General features: G+C 42.4%; 1 protein-coding gene and 1 long non-coding RNA gene across 3 annotated transcripts in view; both read right to left on the minus strand.

Annotated features, from left to right (window-relative positions):
* Positions 1-19243, minus strand: part of LOC102445424 (uncharacterized) — a 187820-nt gene that overhangs the window by 121791 nt on the left and 46786 nt on the right. The gene's annotated exons all lie outside the window — the stretch shown is intronic.
* The window catches only part of LOC102446047 (RCC1 and BTB domain-containing protein 2), a 52004-nt gene that overhangs the window by 20264 nt on the left and 12497 nt on the right, over positions 1-19243 (minus strand). For both annotated transcript variants that reach the window (XM_075919041.2, XM_075919042.2), the window contains exons 4-9: positions 19026-19176; positions 18055-18221; positions 17146-17304; positions 12603-12710; positions 5274-5416; positions 3495-3685 (exon numbers count right to left, since the gene is read on the minus strand). In XM_075919041.2, coding sequence (XP_075775156.2) covers positions 3495-3685; positions 5274-5416; positions 12603-12710; positions 17146-17304; positions 18055-18221; positions 19026-19176 — 919 coding nt within the window. The remainder of the gene's footprint in view (positions 1-3494; positions 3686-5273; positions 5417-12602; positions 12711-17145; positions 17305-18054; positions 18222-19025; positions 19177-19243) is intronic.

A 19243-nucleotide genomic window follows, 5' to 3' on the forward strand; every position in this document is an offset into this window, starting at 1 on the left:
TACCTTTCTATTTTTTGGAAATAAAATTACCTTCATTAATTCACAACACATACTGCAAATTACATGGTGGTACTCAGAGAACCCAGTTCTTGTACATGTAGAGCACAGCACAATTCATGGATTCAAGCACATATCTAGACACAGCTATAAAGATACTGCAGCATCACACAATTCTTAACAGCATTCAAAGCTCCAGACCCAAACCAAAGCCCAGAAGGGAACACTACAGTGGCTGACTGTGAAAGTGCTCTTTCAAAGCCTTCCTCAACCGAACAGCTCCACACTGAGCTCCTGTAATGGTTCTTGTGGCTGGCTGTTCAGAGTCAGCAGACACCATTCTATCCCTATATAAGGAGGCAGCATGGCCTCCCGATGACCTGGAGGAGGAAGTTCCCCTAAAGACCTCTCGGTGGGCAGTGCCAGAGCACCCCAACCCCACCCACAGGAAACAGAAGGGCAGAAGAGAGGGAGCTCCCAACTCAGTTTGAGCCCAGCAGCCAAGCAAAGAGGAGGCTTAACCCGGCCGATAGGGTTGCCAGGTGCCTGGTATCCTACCGGACAGTCCGGTATTTGAGCCCTCTGCCCGGTAAAAAAAAATCAGACAATACTGGACACGTGCAGTGTCCAGTATTCTCTGATTTTTCCGGCTGGGCACCGGACGGAAGCCTGACATGGTTGGCCCCATCCCCACCAGGCTTCTGCACAATCACAGGCTCCCAGCGGAGTTCGTGGCCCCGCCTCCCAGCTGGGAGGTGGGGCCGCAATCGCTGCTGGGTGCCTCTGGTCGCATCAGAAGCCAGGCGGGGGCGGGGGAGAGTGGCTGGAACTCCCAGCAGGTATTTTTTGGGAGACCATCTGACATCCCTAGCAGCCAAAGCTCCAGAAGAAACAGAGAGCCTTACCCTGCCAACCCCTCCAGGCCGACTGGGTTGGGTCACTGGTGCCACTGCCATGCCCCAGAGACTATTCCAGGCTCCATGACCCCTGTGGGAGCCCTGTGACTATGAAAGGCTGCAGAGACCCCTGCTGAGGCCTATCCAGGACACAGACAGGGCCAGCAAGGAGACCCTGACCCTGGCTCAGCCTGCAGACAGGCCTGCACCCGGGAATCCTTTGAACTACTTAGCTGTTTGTTTGTTTGCCCCACCCTAATCCCAGGGCCTGGCTCAAAGATGGCTACTGTTTGTTCACTCCGTCCTCACCCCACAACAGGGCTCTGAGACTAGTGGCAGGGCAGCCTTGAGGCTGCTCATGGCTTGAGACCATTACACCCTGCCTTGCACACTTGCATGACAACAGACTCCACTGTGACTTTTCCAACTTCAAAATGACTTCCCCCTGAGCAGTAGCAATCCTGCAGGTCTGAAAATACAGAAGAACCACATATTTGCAAGGTTCATGAAAACAGTGCAAAGCTCTGAGTGTTCTATGCTCCTGTCAGAAGTGGCAGACATCAAAAAATGACATGCAGATTTGTGGCAGAACTGCCAAGCATGAAGGCATGCACCCCCAGCTGAGACCAACAAGGACAGTAAGCCCAGCTATAAAGGAAAGAAAACAGGGAGAGAGTAGGAGGCAGAAAGATCTGTGATAGTAGAGTGACAACAGTCCCTCATCAGGTTTGCTAAACTCTGGTCTATGCTACAGAATTATTTAGGTATAACTATATTACGCAGGGATGTAAATAATCCATACTCCCTGAGGGTATGTCTACACTACCCCCCTAGTTCAAACTAGGAACTAGGAAGCCTAGGAAGCCTAATCCGAACTAGCTAGTCCGTGTCGCGTGTAGCCGTGCGGCACGGGGTCCGACCTAGCTGGCATTTAAAAATGGCGCCGGCCGGCTTTATGCAAATGAAGCCCGGGAAATTCAAATCCCGGGCTTCATTTGCAACTCCGTATGACTACATTACCCCCCCAGTTCGAACTAGGGGGCTAGTGTAGACATACCCTCAGTGTCATAGTTATACCGACCTAAGCACCAGAATAGATAGCACTATGCTGGTGGAAGAGCTTTTCCCACCGATACAGCTACAGCCTCTCGTGGGGGCAGATTAACACAGCTGACAGGAATAGCTCTCCTCTCTTGATTTAAACGGGTTTCATTAAATTGCTACACTGGTGTGCATTTAACGCAGGGGTGGGCAAATACCGACCCCCACCTACAGCCCGTTTGCTAAATTAGCCCCTGGCGGGCCCCCCCACCACTGTATTTACCTACGCCTCCACAAGTATAGGGGATCACAGCTCCCATTGGCTGCGGAGGTCCAAGAAAATATAGTGGCAGGGGCCCAGTAGGGGCTAACCCTGGTGAATCCCCACTGTTTTATTGTCCATCCCTGATTTAAAGTGTAGGCCTGCCCTGAGAAACTGCAGGGAGATTTAGCCCTGGTGTTTAAGGACTGATTGAGTCATTTAAGTCAAGTTGATGGACTAAGCTGTACAAAGAAACTATTAACAGGGTGAGACTACCAGTGTATACCAATGTGATGTATTGTAATTCCCTGTGTAGAACTAAAGGTCAACTCACATCTTTAAATTTGTGTCTACAGCATCCAGATAAGGGAGTTACAGACCAGCAGTTTGGCACACATTGCTGTTCACGCTTAGGGTTGCCAGGTGTCCGGTATTGACCTAGACAGTCTGGTATTTTCACCTCCTGTCAGGTAAAAAAAATCAGAAAATACCGGACACCCAAAATATCCAGTATTTTCTGGTTTTTTTCCCTGCCAGGAGGTGAAAATACCGGACACCTGGCAACCCTATGACACACTCGGCAACTGGGCCCAGCCCCTGGCCTCCTCCCCACCCCCCGACACTCCCTGCCCCTGGATCCTCTGCTTACCTGGTTTCTCAGGGAAGCTGCGTTCTGGCTTGACCAAGAAAACAAAATGGTTGTGGCAAAAAGCCTAAAGACCAAGGGGAAGCAATGTCTTCCCTGGGTCTTAGTGCTCAACTGCTCCCCTGTTCCTATCCCTATTCTGACTCTGCATGCATTGAAAGGGGCCATGCTGTTTTATTTATTTATTTATTTATTGCTTATTAACTTTCTTAATTTCCCCTCAACAGATTATTTCCTCCGGTGTTTTTTTGGGGGGCAGGGTGTTCAGTATTTTTGGTTAAACCATCTGGCAACCCTGTTCTCGCTCCCTTTTTGTCCAAACTACAGGGCAATGTAGACATGGCCTTAGACTCCTAAGTCACATAGAGGCTTTTGAAAATATTCCTTCTCCTGCCTAGTCTCTCTCACAAAAGGAATAGAAATGTTCCTGGCTGCCTGTGATTTAGCATCAAACATCTGGCAGAAAGTCTCAGCATTCTTTACAGTACCATAGTTCCATTAGTTAAAATTAACGTATGTGGTAGGTTGTATTTCCCAGTTTAAATTTTAAAATTAACTAAAGTGTATTTTCAAATGCATTTATCCTTTCTTATGCAATATATGTAATACAAAATTAGGATACAACAATAAAAAAACCACATATTAAGCTCACCTACTGATAGGAGACGCCATGTCACAGCAGGAGTAGCAAAACAAGCAAACACATCATCAGTGCAGGCAAAGTGCGTAAGATGTGGAAGAATCACAGACTGACCACGGCACTGACCCCACATATACACATGACCACCCTGGGTTTTAGCAGCAGAAGTGTGAGCAGAATGGCAGGCTGCAATCTCAATAACTCTAAATTCACAAGCAAACAAAAACACTGGCATAAGGACAATGTGCATTGAAAAAATGTATTACTATATATCTAGCTTTGTAGGCTTGTACGCATTTCAATATTATGGGCATATATTCCTCCCATAAATGACAAAAAGTTTCCATAACATGCAAGACAATTGAAAATAAGATTGTTCACTATTTGTACATATGACAGCTAGTTGCTCCTCTCAAGTTTCACCTTGAAAACAGAAAATCATATTATCATAGAATATTTTACATTTTAATTAAATCCATATAAAATGCAACCATTACACTATATACCTGTCCTTAGAATTACTTCTAACTAACATGAATGCATTTGTAGTAACTAAATTATTCTGTGGGCCATTTTTAGAATATTTTCCAAATGAAGGAACTAGAACCAAGAAAGAACTAATTAAAAAGCATTACCTTCCACCTATTTTAATAGTGTTAAGATGCTTCACTAACCCCAGAGGTTGATTTTAGGTTTTCAAAACTCCCATCAAATTCAGTGTTACACAACCCACTGTTTTGCAGTCTGAATTGTAACTTGTCTGGTTAGTGGTGCTGCTGTATGCATATATATTTTAGGACAAAAACTTGCATTCCTGAGTGAGGTAACAATCTCATTGTCATAAGGAACACAGGATGAAGGTAACATATAACATTTTATTAAAATAAACATATATGACATGCACCAAAAATGTTTTAAACAAAAAACAAATAATAATACTTATAAGCAACAAAATAAGAGGAAATAATGCTACAAAATATCATCAAATAGCATTTTTTTCTTCCTTCTAATGGGTGGAGACAGAAACATCTATCAGTGGCATTATACTTATCTAAAGTCTTTCATGGTAGAAAACCAAAAATGGTTTATTTAATAAGATACCATTATACTCTAGTAAGGAACTCATTCACATTTCCATCAACAGAAACACACAATACTACATTATCCACAGAAACTATTCCATTACTGACTATCAGGATTAAGACTAAAGAATTTATAGACACTAAGTTTTTAGGTAGCAATATAATATTACTCCCTCACACCTTCCACGTACTAATGTAGGACTACAAAAACTTACAAACAGTAAAAATTGTAATATATCCACTATTCAGACTTTTTCCACATTTTTATCTGATCAATATTAATGGTAAACTTCAATACAAATAGCAAATACAATAAAAGAACGTAAATGTTGGTTTTGGTTTACTCAGTATATTAAGAGGCAGCACAGGACCAATGACGAGCATAAAAGTAAATCCATAAAATACTATGATAAGATGGATGCAGCTAAGTGATAAATAGAGGCAGGAAACAGACACTTCCAGAATTTATAGTCTCCCATTTGCATCTGATTATGATGGCAATGCAGATGTTTTCAGCAATGTCAAATTTCAACGTATTAATATAAATGACTTCCAATGTTAGAATCTCCTCAGGTTTACATCTGTGAAATCATCATAGCTAGCAACTACAAGTGTTTCTACCAAAAGAGAAGTAAAAGTCACTGTGATTTTATGCATCGCTTCTGTGATTATTTTGATTAGTGCCTTATTATTACAGTGTAAATATTACCTGTCCTTATCAACAATAATTGGTATGGGATAAGGCTGGTTACTTTTATTGCCAGTGCCTAACTGGCCATATGAATTGGCTCCCCAGGCATACAGCCGACCTTCATCTGTTAGCACTAATGTATGTGCATAGCCACAGGCAACCTACAATGAATAAAAAAAAAAAACTTACATATTAGCATATTAATTCAGATACATAAATATATCTTCATATTGTTAATTTATATCCAAGAGTACAAACATGTAGCCAGTACAACTTATAAAATAACAAATACAGATCACACTATGATGGGGAACAGAAAGAGAATGGGTGACTTGGAACAAAGACATTCATGTGAAAAAACTAGCTTATATTTAAAAAAAAATTCACAACTCAAATAACCTCTTAAGACAGGCCTGGACAAAATTGGGCCAGCAGGATGGATCCTGCCAAGCCACCAGATCTGGCCCATGAATGCAGTGGGAAGCCTCAGGCAGACTCCCTGCTTCCCCTGCCCCTGCACACTGCTGAGAAAAGCGGCTATTGACCATTTGTATTTCACAGCTGTGGCAGGGTGTTAGATGTCATGCATTGTCCCGGGCCCTAGCACAATCCCATTGGCCGGATTCTAGCCAATGGGAACTGACTGTTTGAAGGACAGGCAGCACATGAAGCACCACGCCCTCCTTCTCTAAGGCTCTTATTCACAGATGCACAGGGTCACTGCAGCCTGTGCGGGGGTTCGGGGTGTGTGTGTGTATGGTAGGAAGGCTGCTTGAGAAACCTGCTGGGCTGATGGCCGGGAGCCACCCAGGTAAGTCTCCTGGCCAGAGCCTGCCTCTGGCATCCCAGCCTCTTCCTCTTCCCAACCCACTACCACCCCACATAATCCAAACCCTCTGCCCCCCTCCTGAACCCATATCCCCTTCAAGATCCTGTATCCCAATCCTCAGCCACAGGTCACAACCCCCTCCTGCACCTTAGATCACCACACACACCCCTGAACCTCCCCCTGAACCCAATCCCATCCTAGGTCACAACCCAAACCCCGGTACTCCCTCCTATACCTCAGTCCCCTGACGCAGATCGCACCCATTCCTCTCCCTGGTCACAACCCAAACCCCTGCACCCCAATCCCTTGCCCCAAGTCACAATGCCTTCCTAACATAGGTCACAACCCAAACCCCTGCACCTCCTCCTGCACCCTGGTCCCATGCCCTGGGTCATAACTGCCTCCGTCACCCAAATTACCTCCCAGACCCCATATGTCCTCCTACACCCCAATCCCTTATCCCAAGCTTCCTTCTGCACCCAATCTCCACCCTAGACCTCACACCTCCATTAATATCATGGAAGAGTGCAGTCCTTGAACACATTCCAAAATCTTGGAATGACCCCATCAAAAATTATTGCCCACCCCTGTCTTAAGAGCACAGTAAGAGTTAATACAAAAGAAGAAATAACATAGGCTCATTGAAACAAGACAAGGAAACTTCAGAAGTTGGTGGAGTAAGACATAACTAGGAGAACTTTACGAAGTTTGCATTAAAACTCCTATCATGGCATAAATTCAAGTTTGGAACTATGGGCCTAAGACTATGTAAGCACTTGCTAACTATTAGGAGTAGTCACACACATAGACTCAGACTCAAAGACTTTAAGGTCAGAAGGGACCATTATGATCATCTAGTCTGACCCCCTGCACAGTGCAGGCCACAGAATCTCACCCACCCCTCCCAGAATAATCCTCTCACCTATATCTCAGATATTGAAGCCTTCAAATACTTTGAAGACCCCAAGATGCAGAGAATCCTCTAGCTGTGATCTGTACCCCATGCTACAGAGGAAGGCGAAAAACCTCCAGGGCCTCTGCCAATCTACCCTGGAGGAAAATTCCTTCTTGACCCCAAATATGGCGATCAGCTAAACCTTGAGCATGTGGGCAAGACTCATCAGCCAGACACCCAGAAAGTTCTCTAGTAATTCCTATCATCCCTCCATTGACCTATTTCCCACTGATAATGAATTGTCAATTAGTTACCAAGATCATGTTATCTCATCAAACCATCCCCTTCATAAACCCATCTAGTTTAATCTTGAAGCCAGATAGATCTTTTGCCCCCACTACTTCCCTTGGAAGGCCGTTCCAGAACCTCACTCCTCTAATGGTTAGAAACCTTCGTCTAATCTCAAGTCTAAACTTCCTACTAGCCAGCTTATATCCATTTGTTCTTGTGTCCACAGTGGTATTAAGCTTAAATAATTCCTCTCCCTCCCTGGTATTTATCCCTCTAATATATTTAAAAAGTACAATCATGTCCCCCCTCAGCCTTCTTTTGGTTAAAGTAAACAAGCCAAGCTCCTTGAGTCTCCTTTCATAAGACAGGTTTTCCATTCCTCGGATCATCCTAGTGGTCCTTCTTTGTACCTGTTCCAGTTTGAATTCATCCTTCTTAAACATGGGAGACCAGAACTGCACACAGTATTCCAAATGGGGTCTCACCAATGCCTTGTATAATGGCACCAACACCTCCTTATCCCTACTGGAAATACCTCGCCTAATACATCCCAAGATCGTATTAGCCTTTTTCACGGCCACGTCACAATGGCGGCTCATAGTCATTCTATAATCAACCAGGATTCCGAGGTCCTTCTCCTCCTCCGTTACTTCCAACTGATGTGTCCCCAGCTTATAACTAAAATTCTTGTTATTAATCCCTAAATGCATAACCTTACACTTCTCACTATTAAATTTCATCCTATTGCTATCACTCCAATTTACAAGATCATCCAGATCTTCCTGTATGATATCCCGATCCTTTTCTGAATTGGCAATAGCTCCCAACTTTGTGTCATCCGCAAATTTTATTAGGACACTTCCACTTTTGGTGCCAAGATCAGCAATAAAAAGATTAAATAAAATTGGCCCCAAAACTGATCCCTGAGGAACTCCGCTAGTAACCTTCCTCCAACCTGACAGTTCACCTTTCAGTATGACCCTCTGTAGTCTCCCCTTTAACCAGTTGCTTATCCACCTCTCAACTTTCATATTAATCCCTATCATTTCCAATTTAACCACTAATTCCCCATGTGGTACTGTATCAAATGCCTTACTAAAGTCGAGGTAGATTAGATCCACTGCATTTCCTTTATCTAAAAAATCTGTTATTTTCTCAAAAAAGGAGATCAGGTTGGTTTGGCACGATCTATCTTTTGTAAAACCATGTTGTAATTTGTCCCAATTGCCATTAGCCTTAATGTCTCTAACTACTTTCTCCTTCAAAATTTTTCCAGGATCTTATATACTATAGATGTCAAACTAACAGGCCTATAGTTACCCGGGTCGTTTTTTTTCCCTTTCTTAAAAATCGGAACTATATTAGCAATTCTCCAGTCAAATGGTACAACCCCTGAGCTTAGAGATTTATTAAAAATGTTTGCTAATGGACTTGCAAGTTCATGTGCCAGTTCCTTTAATATTCTTGGATGAAGATTATCTGGGCCCCCTGATTTACTCCCATTAGGCTGTTCAAGTTTGGCTTTTACCTCGGATATGGTAATATCTACCTCCATATCTTTAGTCCCATTTGTTAAGTTACCATTATCCCTAAGCTCTTCATTAGCCTCATTAAAGACTGAAGGAAAGTATTTGTTCAAATATTGGGCCATTCCTAGATTATCCTTAACCTCCACTCCATCCTTAGTAATTAGCGGTCCTACTTCTTCTTTTTTTGTTTTTTTTTCCTATTTATATGGCTATAAAACCTTTTACTATTGGTTTTAATTCCCTTTGCAAGGTCCAACTCTACCTGACTTTTAGCCTTTCTCACTTTGTCCCTACATGCTCTAACCTCAATAAGGTAGCTTTCTTTACTGATCCCTCCCATTTTCCACTCCTTATATGCTTTCTGCTTTTTCTTAATCACCTCTCTGAGATACTTGCTCATCCAGCTTGGTCTAACGCACCTACCTATAAATTTTTTCCCTTTTCTAGGGATACAGGCTTCTGACAGCTTCTGCAACTTTAACTTAAAATAATTCCAGGCCTCCTCCACTTTAAGGTCCATAATTTCTTTAGTCAAAGCAACTTCCCTAACTAATTTTCTTAATTTATTAAAGTTAGCCCTTTTGAAATCAAAAACCTTAGTCTCAGATTTATTTTTGTTTATCCTTCCATTTCATTTGAACTGAATTAGCTCATGATCACTCGAGCCAAGGTTGTCTCCTACAACCATTTCATCTATGAGGTCCTCGCTACTCACCAAAACCAAATCTAAAATAGCATCCCCCCTTGTTGGTTCAGCAACTACTTGATGAAGGAATTCATCAGCTATCATTATCTAGGAAAATCTGAGCCCTATTATTATTACTAGCACTTGTTCTGCAGTCTATATCTGGAAAGTTGAAATCTCCCATGATTACGCAGTTTCCATGAGTATTTACTTCATTAAAAACATTAAAGAGGTCTCTATCCATATCCAAATTGGATCCTGGTGGTCTATAACACACCCCAAGCACTATCCCAGGGGAGGATCTGATAGTTTTCTTTCCCAATGTGATTTTTGCCCAAACAGACTCTGTCTTCTCTATTCCATCACTTTTTATTTCTTTACAATCTACCTCATCTTTGATATACAATGCGACTCCACCACCTTTACCCTTATTTCTGTCTTTACTAAACAGCACATACCCTTCAACACCTGTACTCCAGTCATGCCTAGTATTCCACCATGTTTCTGTTATTCCTATAATATCTGGTTCCACTTCCTGGACCAATAGCTCTAGTTCCTCCTTTTTGTTACCTAGGCTCCTCGCATTGGTGTACAAACTTCTTAATTTTTGCTGTTTGGCCTCATTCACATTCTTTACCCAATTTGGCATGGACATTATATCTCCAATATGACCTATTAGACTAGTATCCACCCCACCCTTCCTCATGTTCATTCTCCTACCCCCAGCTATATCCTTTCTTACTTCGTTTTCCTCCCTCTCAGTGTTAAAATCTGGCGTAGAGATTACCTGGGCATCTCCCAACCGTCTCCCCCAAATTCCTAGTTTAAAGCTCTCTTAATCAATTGAGCCAGCCTCCATCTTAGAAGTCTATTTCCCTCCCTACTTAGGTGAAGTCCATCCCTAGAGAACAGTCCTCTGTCCATAAATGCCTCCCAGTGACCATACATCCCAAAGCCCTCCTTATAGCACCACTGCCTAAGCCATCTATTGATCATCATAATCCTGTCACATCTTTGTTGCCCTTCTCTAGGAACAGGCAGAATTCCACTAAAGATCACCTGAGCCTCAATTTCCTTGAGCATCCTCCCCAGCCTAGCATAGTCTCCCTTAATTTGTTCCAGCGAGAATCTAGCCGTATCATTTGTTCCTACATGAAGGATGATCAATGGATTCCTTCCTGCTCCCTTAATAATTCTCTTCAACCTCAGTTCCACATCTCGTATCTTAGCACCTGGCAGATAGCACACCCTTCTATTCTCTGGATCAGCTTTGGTTACAGGCCTATCTATTCTTCTCAATAAGGAGTCCCCAATCACATAGACCTGCCTTTTCTTAGTGACAGTGAAATTCTCTAGTCTATCTCTAGCTTCCTCTGGCTGCAAGTCCTTGCCATTCCTATTTTCCCTTGTAATCCTCTTTAACCCATCCTGTATCCTCCTAATGCTCATTATTGGTGTTGTCTCCATTAAGTCTTCCCCTTTATCTATGGGACTAGCCACTCTTCTCTTCTTCCTTACCCTTCCATCTTCATTATCTACCTGCTGTACCCCTTCTTCATTCTCCAGCTCCACATACCTGTTCTTGAGCTCTATTTTTCCTTCACTGACCCATCTTTTCCTCTGCCTGGTTCTCTGAGTCACATGCTTCCACTGTCCATTTTCTTCGCCCAGCAGTCCCCCCTCTGAGGCCCTTGATCCTGCTTCCATCTGCATATCTAAGCTTTCCCCTTCAGCCACGTCATGCCTTTGCCCCATCATCTGCTCAAACCCCCTTCTAAACTCGACCAGAGTTTCCACCTGCATCTCCAGTCCTCGGATCTTTTCTTCCATCAGCTCTATCAGGCGGCACTTTATGCAAACAAAACTCCTTTCAGGTACCTCCTCCAGAATCATGTACATACCGCAGCTACCACATCCAATCATCCTCCTTGTGTTCTCTACTACTTGGGCCATGGCCACTAATGCCTCTGTGTTTTATCTACTTTCTCACCAAAATCCTATTAGTCCAGTGAACACAAAAACAGACCAAAACACCCTCTCCACAGCAAAAACAAACTCCAAACAAGTTCCAATAAACAAAATCCCACTCAAACTCCCCTGTTTACAGCTCTGTTTGCTTGGCTCTTGTGCCACTGCAGCTATCTGCAGCTATACTTAACTAAAGTATTAAACACTATGGCTTCTATCCAGCTAAGAGCTTGAGACTTAAGTGCTAAAGCATGTGAGGAATCCCACTGACTTCTATAGGAACAGTTATGTGCTTATAGTTAAACATATACTTAAGTGTACTTAAGTCCTTTGTTGAATCAAGGTTTATATCTAGGTGTAAATATTTGGGACCTAAATCAGTACTCATTAAAAGCAATTCTTTCTTAAAAGGAAAAAGAAAAAGATAGTGAAAATGGGAATACTCTTTTTCTTAGTTATGCTAGGGAACTCTTTCTCCACTAGCATTCCCTCCCAGCTAAGTTATCTCTTGTGTGGGCCCTTACCTGTGAATGCGACTTGGATAAAAAGCTATATGTGTTTATGTATTTATTTCAATTGACAAAAACCATCCATCCAGTGCTCTGGGTACATTTGCACTCAGTTACAACAATTAGGAACCAATGTTCAAAAGACTGCTTTCCTAAATCCCCCATCATCCTCCACTGACAGATATCTCCAGCACCATCTTTTATCAATTCATTTTCTTCTTCCTAGGAACAGCCAAGGAGAACAGTGAGTCTTGCAGTGTGCCTGGTGGTCAACAAACTTTGGCTTTGACAAACTAAAGTAGATGTCAATGAAAGATGAGAGTGCTGATTATCTTTCAAGAGGAACTAAACATAGATGATCAGGATCTCTAAAATTTCACAGATGGAAATCCTCGCTCCCCTGAAGTCTACAGCAAAATTCCCATTGTCATCAATTGGGCTACATTTTCACCTTTTTCTCTAGTGGAGCGGAAGGTTCATTTTTTCAGAGATATACTCTCATTACTTCGTATATGGCTTTAACCTAACCACTAAAGCCTCACCTCCATTGCGTGCAGAATATTCCCTTTAGAATTTGCATTTCCAAATGCTATTTCTTCCATTCATAAACAGTTTGACATGATATAAAATAATAAACATACCCGCTGCACACGAATGCCTTGCAAAGCAGCTATTCTGCAGGGTGTTGGCTGATTACCACTGTTGCCCAATCCGAGCTGGCCATTACCATTGTAACCCCAGACGTAGACCTTAAAAGGAAGATTGAGATTTGAATTAAGTATATTTATTTCAAGAGAAGTAGAGAAAATACATAATAAATGATTATATAGTGCTGTGATGTTCAGTTCTCTGCAATGACACATCCTCTTCCAGTGATTTAAAAAAATAAACTTGAACATTATATGGGAGGGATCATACACAGTTTCTATTGACAATATCAACTACATAGTGTACTAAAATTCAACCCCTAAATATTCTGTTTGCCCAGTCCTAGTCTTCCAGAAACATATCAAACACATAGAAGTGGGCTACCAATAATAGCTCTGTTCTTTGGAATGCAAAGCAAGGTCTGCTTCTAACTTCCTTTGTCAGAGAGATCATCTCTCATATAAAAATCAATCTAAAAAGAAAACAAATCAAAATATCCTGCACTGGAAAAAGCAGGTCTTAAATATATGTGATATAGTTTGAGTAGACTATTAAGGATATTATTCTGAATAGAGATGTAAAAATGGTTAATAATGTAACGGTGTAACTGTTAAAAATCTTAGTGGTAACACGGTACAGGTTCTGCAGTATAAAGTGCAGCCAGCTACCCATGAATGGGGCTGGCAGCCAGGAGCTGGTGGTGCACACCCGGAGCCAGCTACTGGCCCCACTCTCTGGGTACAGGCTTTATACTGCAGATCCTACAGTGCAGGGTGACAGCCGACTCTCTGGGAGCAGGGCTGGCAGTTAGAGCCGGTGCGTGTCGTGAGCCAGCTTTCGCGTACCTAGGGTTGCCAGGTGTCCGGTATTGTACCGGACAGTCCGGTATTTGCGCGCTCTGTCCGGTAAAAAAAATCAGAAAATGTCCGGTATTTTCTGATTTTTCCAGCTGTGCACCGGACGGAAGCCTGGCATGGGCGGGGGGAGTGGCTGGGAGTCCCAGCTGGGAGGAGGGGCCGCGATTGCTGCCGGGAGCCCTCAGGCAGTTGAGTGTGAGGAGGAGGGGAAGCCTCTTCCTCGCTCATGCGCCGCCGAGAGCCTACGCAGGACACACAGCAAGTGCCCAGGTCAGTCCTGCTCCACGCTGGGCAACTTGCTCACCCCCCCCTTCCCGGCTGGTTCTCCCCCACTTTCCCTCCTGATCTTCCCCGGCTAGCCCCCCTGCACCCTCCCAGCTCTGCTTCCCACCAGCCCGTTCCTCTTCCTGTTAGTTTAACGTCTGTCCCAGGGAAGATAATGGAGCAGGGTAATTAAGGAAATCATATGCAAACTCTTGGAAGGTAATAAAGTGATAGGGAATAGCCAGCATGGGTTTGTGAAGAACAAGTCATGCCAAACTAATCTGATAGCTTTCTTTGATAGGATAACGAGCCTTGTGGATAAGGGAGAAGCGGTGGATGTCATATACCTAGACTTTAGTAAGGCATTTGATATGGTCTCACATGATATTCTTATTGATAAACTAGGCAAATATAACTTAGATAGGGCCACGATAAGGTGGGTGCATAATTGGCTGGATAACCGTAGTCAGAGAGTTGTTGTTAACGGTGCTAAATCCTGCTGGAAAGGGATAACAAGTGGAGTTCCGCAAGGGTCTGTTTTGGGACCCGTACTGTTCAATATCTTCATCAATGATGTAGATATTGGGATAGAGAGTACGCTTATTAAGTTTGCAGATGATACCAAACTGGGTGGGGTTGCAACTTCTTTGGAGGATAGGGACATAATTCAAAATGACCTTAGCAAGTTAGAGAAATGGTCTAAGGTAAACAGGATGAAGTTTAATAAAGAGAAATGCAAAGTGCTCCACTTAGGAAGGAACAATCAGTTCCATACATACAAGATGGGAAGCGACTGTCTAGGAAGGAGCATGGCGGAAAGGGATCCAGGGGTCATAGTGGACCACAAGTTGAATATGAGTCAACAGTGTGATGCTGTTGCAAAAAAAGCAAATATGATTCTAGGTTGTATCAACAGGTGTGTTGTAAGCAAAACTCGTGAAGTCATTCTGCCGCTCTACTCTGCACTAGTTAGGCCTCAGCTGGAGTACTCTGTCCAGTTCTGGGCGCCACATTTCAAGAAAGATGTGGAGAAATTGGAAAGGGTACAGAGAAGAGCGACAAGAATGATTAAAGGTCTAGAGAACATGACCTATGAAGCCAGGCTTCATGAACTGGGCTTGTTTAGTTTGGAAAAACGAAGATTAAGGGGGGACATGATAGCGGTTTTCAAATATCTAAAAGGGTGTCACAAGGAGGAAGGAGAAAATGTGTTCCTCTTGGTTACTGAGGACAGGACAAGGAGTAATGGGCTTAAAGTGCAGCAAGGGAGGTTTAGATTGGACATTAGGAAAAAATTCCTAACTGTCAGGGTGGTCAAATATTGGAATAAATTGCCAAGGGAGGTGGTGAAATCTCCCTCTCTGGAGATATTTAAGAACAGGTTAGATAGACATCTGTCAGGGATGGTGTAGACAGAGCTTGGTCCTGCCTTGAGGGCGGGGGGCTGGACTCGATGACTCTCGAGGACCCTTCCAGTCCTATGATTCTATCTCCCCCAGCCAGCGCCGCTGCACCTCTCCCCACCCCCGCCAGCTCTGTTTCCCGCCCCCACTTCCTCCTGGCCAGCGCTGCTGCAACTCCCCCCCCCCACCAGCTGTGCTTCCCGAGCCCCCTTCCTCCCAGCCAGCCCCGCAGCCCCCGATTCCCCCCAGCTGTGCTTCCCGCACCACCCTTACTCCCGGCCAGCCCCGTCCCCTCCTGGCCGGTCCCCTCTCCCCTGATATCCTGCGGCCAGCCCCCTTTAACCCAACCCCCCCGACCCTCCTCCCACGACCAGCCCTGCTTCCCATTGGCCTCCCTATCTCCCCCGGTCAGCCCTATTGCCCCACTGCCCCCAGCTAGCTGTTTCCAGGCCCCCCACCTTCCCGGCCAGCACCGCTCCCTTCCTGTTTGGTCCTTCCTCCCCTCACCCCATGAAGCGTGTCCGTTTTTTTTTTTTCTTTTTAATGACTACCTGGTAACACCTAGCAGTGATCCAGGTTCTTGGAGTTGTTGTTTTTTTGTGTGTGTGTGGGTTTTTTTTGCGGAACAACTTTGGTCCCCCCCCCTTTTTTTCTTCAACAAATTTTTTTCCTAGAACTGCTACGGCCTGGTAGCCAGAGGTCCGTAGCCTGGGAGTTGGGAACCACTGTTTTATATACTGATCTTGAAGGCAGCATGCCAGAAGGCTTTGCTGCTGACCCGAGGGGTACTGCTAAGGGGAAAAATTCTCCAATGATCATGTACAAATCGTACACACACATCTACTGAAATGCACATGAGCAACCACTCAAAGAAGAAATCTCCCTTGCCTGATTCTTCTGATGGTTGAGTGCTGCTTCACAAAGAGTCACTCCTGATATATTTCTTCCTATGTCCCAAAGAACTGCTTCTTATAATACCTCCAGGTGGGGAGGCAACCAGTTACATGAGTGACAAAGGGACACCATACACACACTCTGGAAAATGAATGGGAGGACTAGATTTCAAGCATATTAGTAACTGGAGTAACAGTGGAAAGAAGAGTCATATGGAAGCTCTATCCCACAGAGTCTAGATGGAAACTATACTGGGTCAACCGAGTTTAAAAAGTTAGGGAATCATTGGATTAAAGTCTAAAAAATTAAAGTTGGGTTCAAATATTTATTCTTTAAAGAATGTAATGAACTATTTTAAATGAATTCTTTTCCATTTAGGGCTCATCTGGACTGCATTCCTCTCTCAAAAGAGGAATGCAAATGAAGCAGATTAAAATTCAAATGAAGCGCGGATTTGCAAATCTTGTGCTTCATTTGCATAATCACATGAGAGCGTTTTTCGAAAAAGGTTTTTTTTAAAAAAAAAAAACCCAAAGTCTAGACAGAGTTCTTTCGAAAAAAAACCAAACTTTTTCCAAAAGCGCCTGTACTCCTGAAAAAATGAGGAATACGGGTTCTTTCGAAAAAGGGTTTTTTTCTTCGAAAGAACCCCATCTAAACTATGGGGTTTTTATTTCCAAAATCCTTTTTTCAAAAAAGGGCTCTCACATGATTATGCAAATGAAGTGTGAGATTTGCAAATTTGTACTTCATTTGAATTTTCTATCTGCTTCATTTGCATTCCTCTTTCAAGAGAGGAATGCAGTTTAGACATAGCCTTATCGCAGTGATTTGTTCTGAAAGGTGTAATTTTAACTAATTTGGATAAAGTGTCTCTCAGATGACGTGTTTATAGTGGGGACAGTGGGAACAAATAGGACAATTTCTGATAAAAAGGTTCTTATAACAGTACAGATTAGGAGATTTGAAATTTACAGATTAATATTACTTTTCTCAACAGTTTTAGTTGTGACCAAGCTTGCAAAGGTAGATGCTATTAATAATTTGTAGCCAATAATACTGAATAAAATAAAATTCAGTTAGAAAAATTAACTGTAAAACTTTAAAAACATTCTTACCTCCCCATTTTCTACTACAGCCATTGAGCACATCTGTCCACAAGATATACTGACAGCTATCTTATTTTGTAAGCAGCCGGTAACTCTTCGAGGAATTGGCTGATTAGCAGTTGAACCAGATCCAACCTGTCCTGAATTATTATAACCCCATGCATACACCTGTTATAGAAGAGTTATTAACAGAATAAAACTGTAACATGCTTCTTTAACCAAAGATACAAGAGATATAGAACTTATGTAAAATGCACATATTAGAAATACATTCTAAGGATTGAAACAATTCTTTTCTGTGAATCTATGAAAGACACAGAAATATTTTTCTTTTTTATTGTCTTCCAGGAATCTGCCACCCTTTCCAACTCTAATTTCTAATGTTCGGACCATTTAAAAAAACAATAAATCCTTCTGTAATATCAAAGATTATGTATCCTGTGGGGTATGCTTGTGATTCTTAGTCTACAGTTATTGGAAGAAAAAAATAGGACAATTGGACACCAACATTATCTCAGAGTATTACGGAGCAGTATTTTATACTTCAGTGGGTTTGGATACATAACTTCCACATATGCACAGGGTTTTATTTATTACCAAATTTAATGGTGTGAAGAAATTTTTCACAGCAGGCCATAATAGGAGAGATCACAGGGATTTTTAGCCAGCCTTTGCAATACCAAGTGCTTGTTCCTTCATTAGGATCAGATACCTAACATAAGCAACTTCCTGCAACAACTATTGGCAGACCTCAGATCTTCCCATTATTATTAAATAAGTACATCACAGCAGCACCTACATTACAGCCACGCTAGGTCCCATTGTACTAGGCACTATATGCTTTTCTGCTTCCAGAACCCTATATAAATTCCATAGAAAGGAAAATAAAATTTATACAGATTTATGCTAACTTCTCACCTCTCCATCAGATGTTAACACCATGGAATGGTGAGAGCCACAGGCGACTTCAATTACTTTCTTGTTTACCAAGTTAGTAGAGACTTGACAGGGAATTAAACCATGATTTGTTGTACCATTGCCCAGTTGACTATAAGCATTATGGCCCCATGTGTACACTTCTCCTTCTATAATAAAAACGTGAAAAATCAACTTTAAAACATCTACTTATCTAATTACTACGCATCACAAGAGGACACAAAAAGAAAACATTGAGTTCAACAATGGTGCACTCTTCCTATTTAAGTATTTATATATTCCTCTAAGCTATTAGTCCCATGTACATAAGAATGCTATTTTACTCACAATGTTTATTAAATGCCTCAAAGGGTAATATCCAGAGAATCAGATCAAAAGAAAATGACAGGAGATAGTATGATCTATAGGAGAGGCCACAGGAATGGGAGTCAGATGAGACCTGAATTCTATTCCCAGTTCTGCCTCTTCTGGCCCTGGCCCTGGACAAATAATTTGTCTCTGTGTCTTAGTTTTCTCATCAAAATCGGAATAGTGATATTTTCCATTCTTTGAAAAGTACTTTGACTCCCTCAGATGAAAATCATTATATGGTGCTAAATATTCTCATTATTTTTTTTTAATTATTATTATTCATGTATATCATCTCTACTTTTTATTCTTGAAAAGTATACTTGGAAGTGTTTTAGGAGCCATAGTATATCCTATCAGGAAAGTTAAACAAATGTTTGAGGTTCCATTTCAATGCCTATCTATTGGGATATTAACTATAGAATAACTATAGAATAATTATTAATCCTCCCACAGAATATATACCCTACATTTTCACCAATATGATATCAATCTAAGAAGAAAGATTGTCGGCTTCATTCTCAGAACTCAGATTTCTCACAAATAGTTGGGCCAACTGAAGCAGGCACACATTTTAAAAATAACATTATTCTATCACATATTACCTGCTGTAGCAACAACAACATGGGGACCACTTCCATAGCTCAGACACGCTATCTTTTTGCCACATAAAGTATCTAATCTCCGTGGTTCAATAGTGTTCTGAATGTCACCAGTTCCCAAACAGCCACTGCAGTTGGTGCCAAGCACAAACACCTGTTATAAAATCTTATTGTTAATTTAACAAGTCATTTATTTCTATAGCAACATTTACTATTTACAT

The sequence above is a fragment of the Pelodiscus sinensis genome, chromosome 1, assembly GCF_052426305.1.
Source record: "Pelodiscus sinensis isolate ZL-2025 chromosome 1, ASM5242630v1, whole genome shotgun sequence".
Lineage (NCBI taxonomy): Eukaryota > Metazoa > Chordata > Testudines > Trionychidae > Pelodiscus > Pelodiscus sinensis.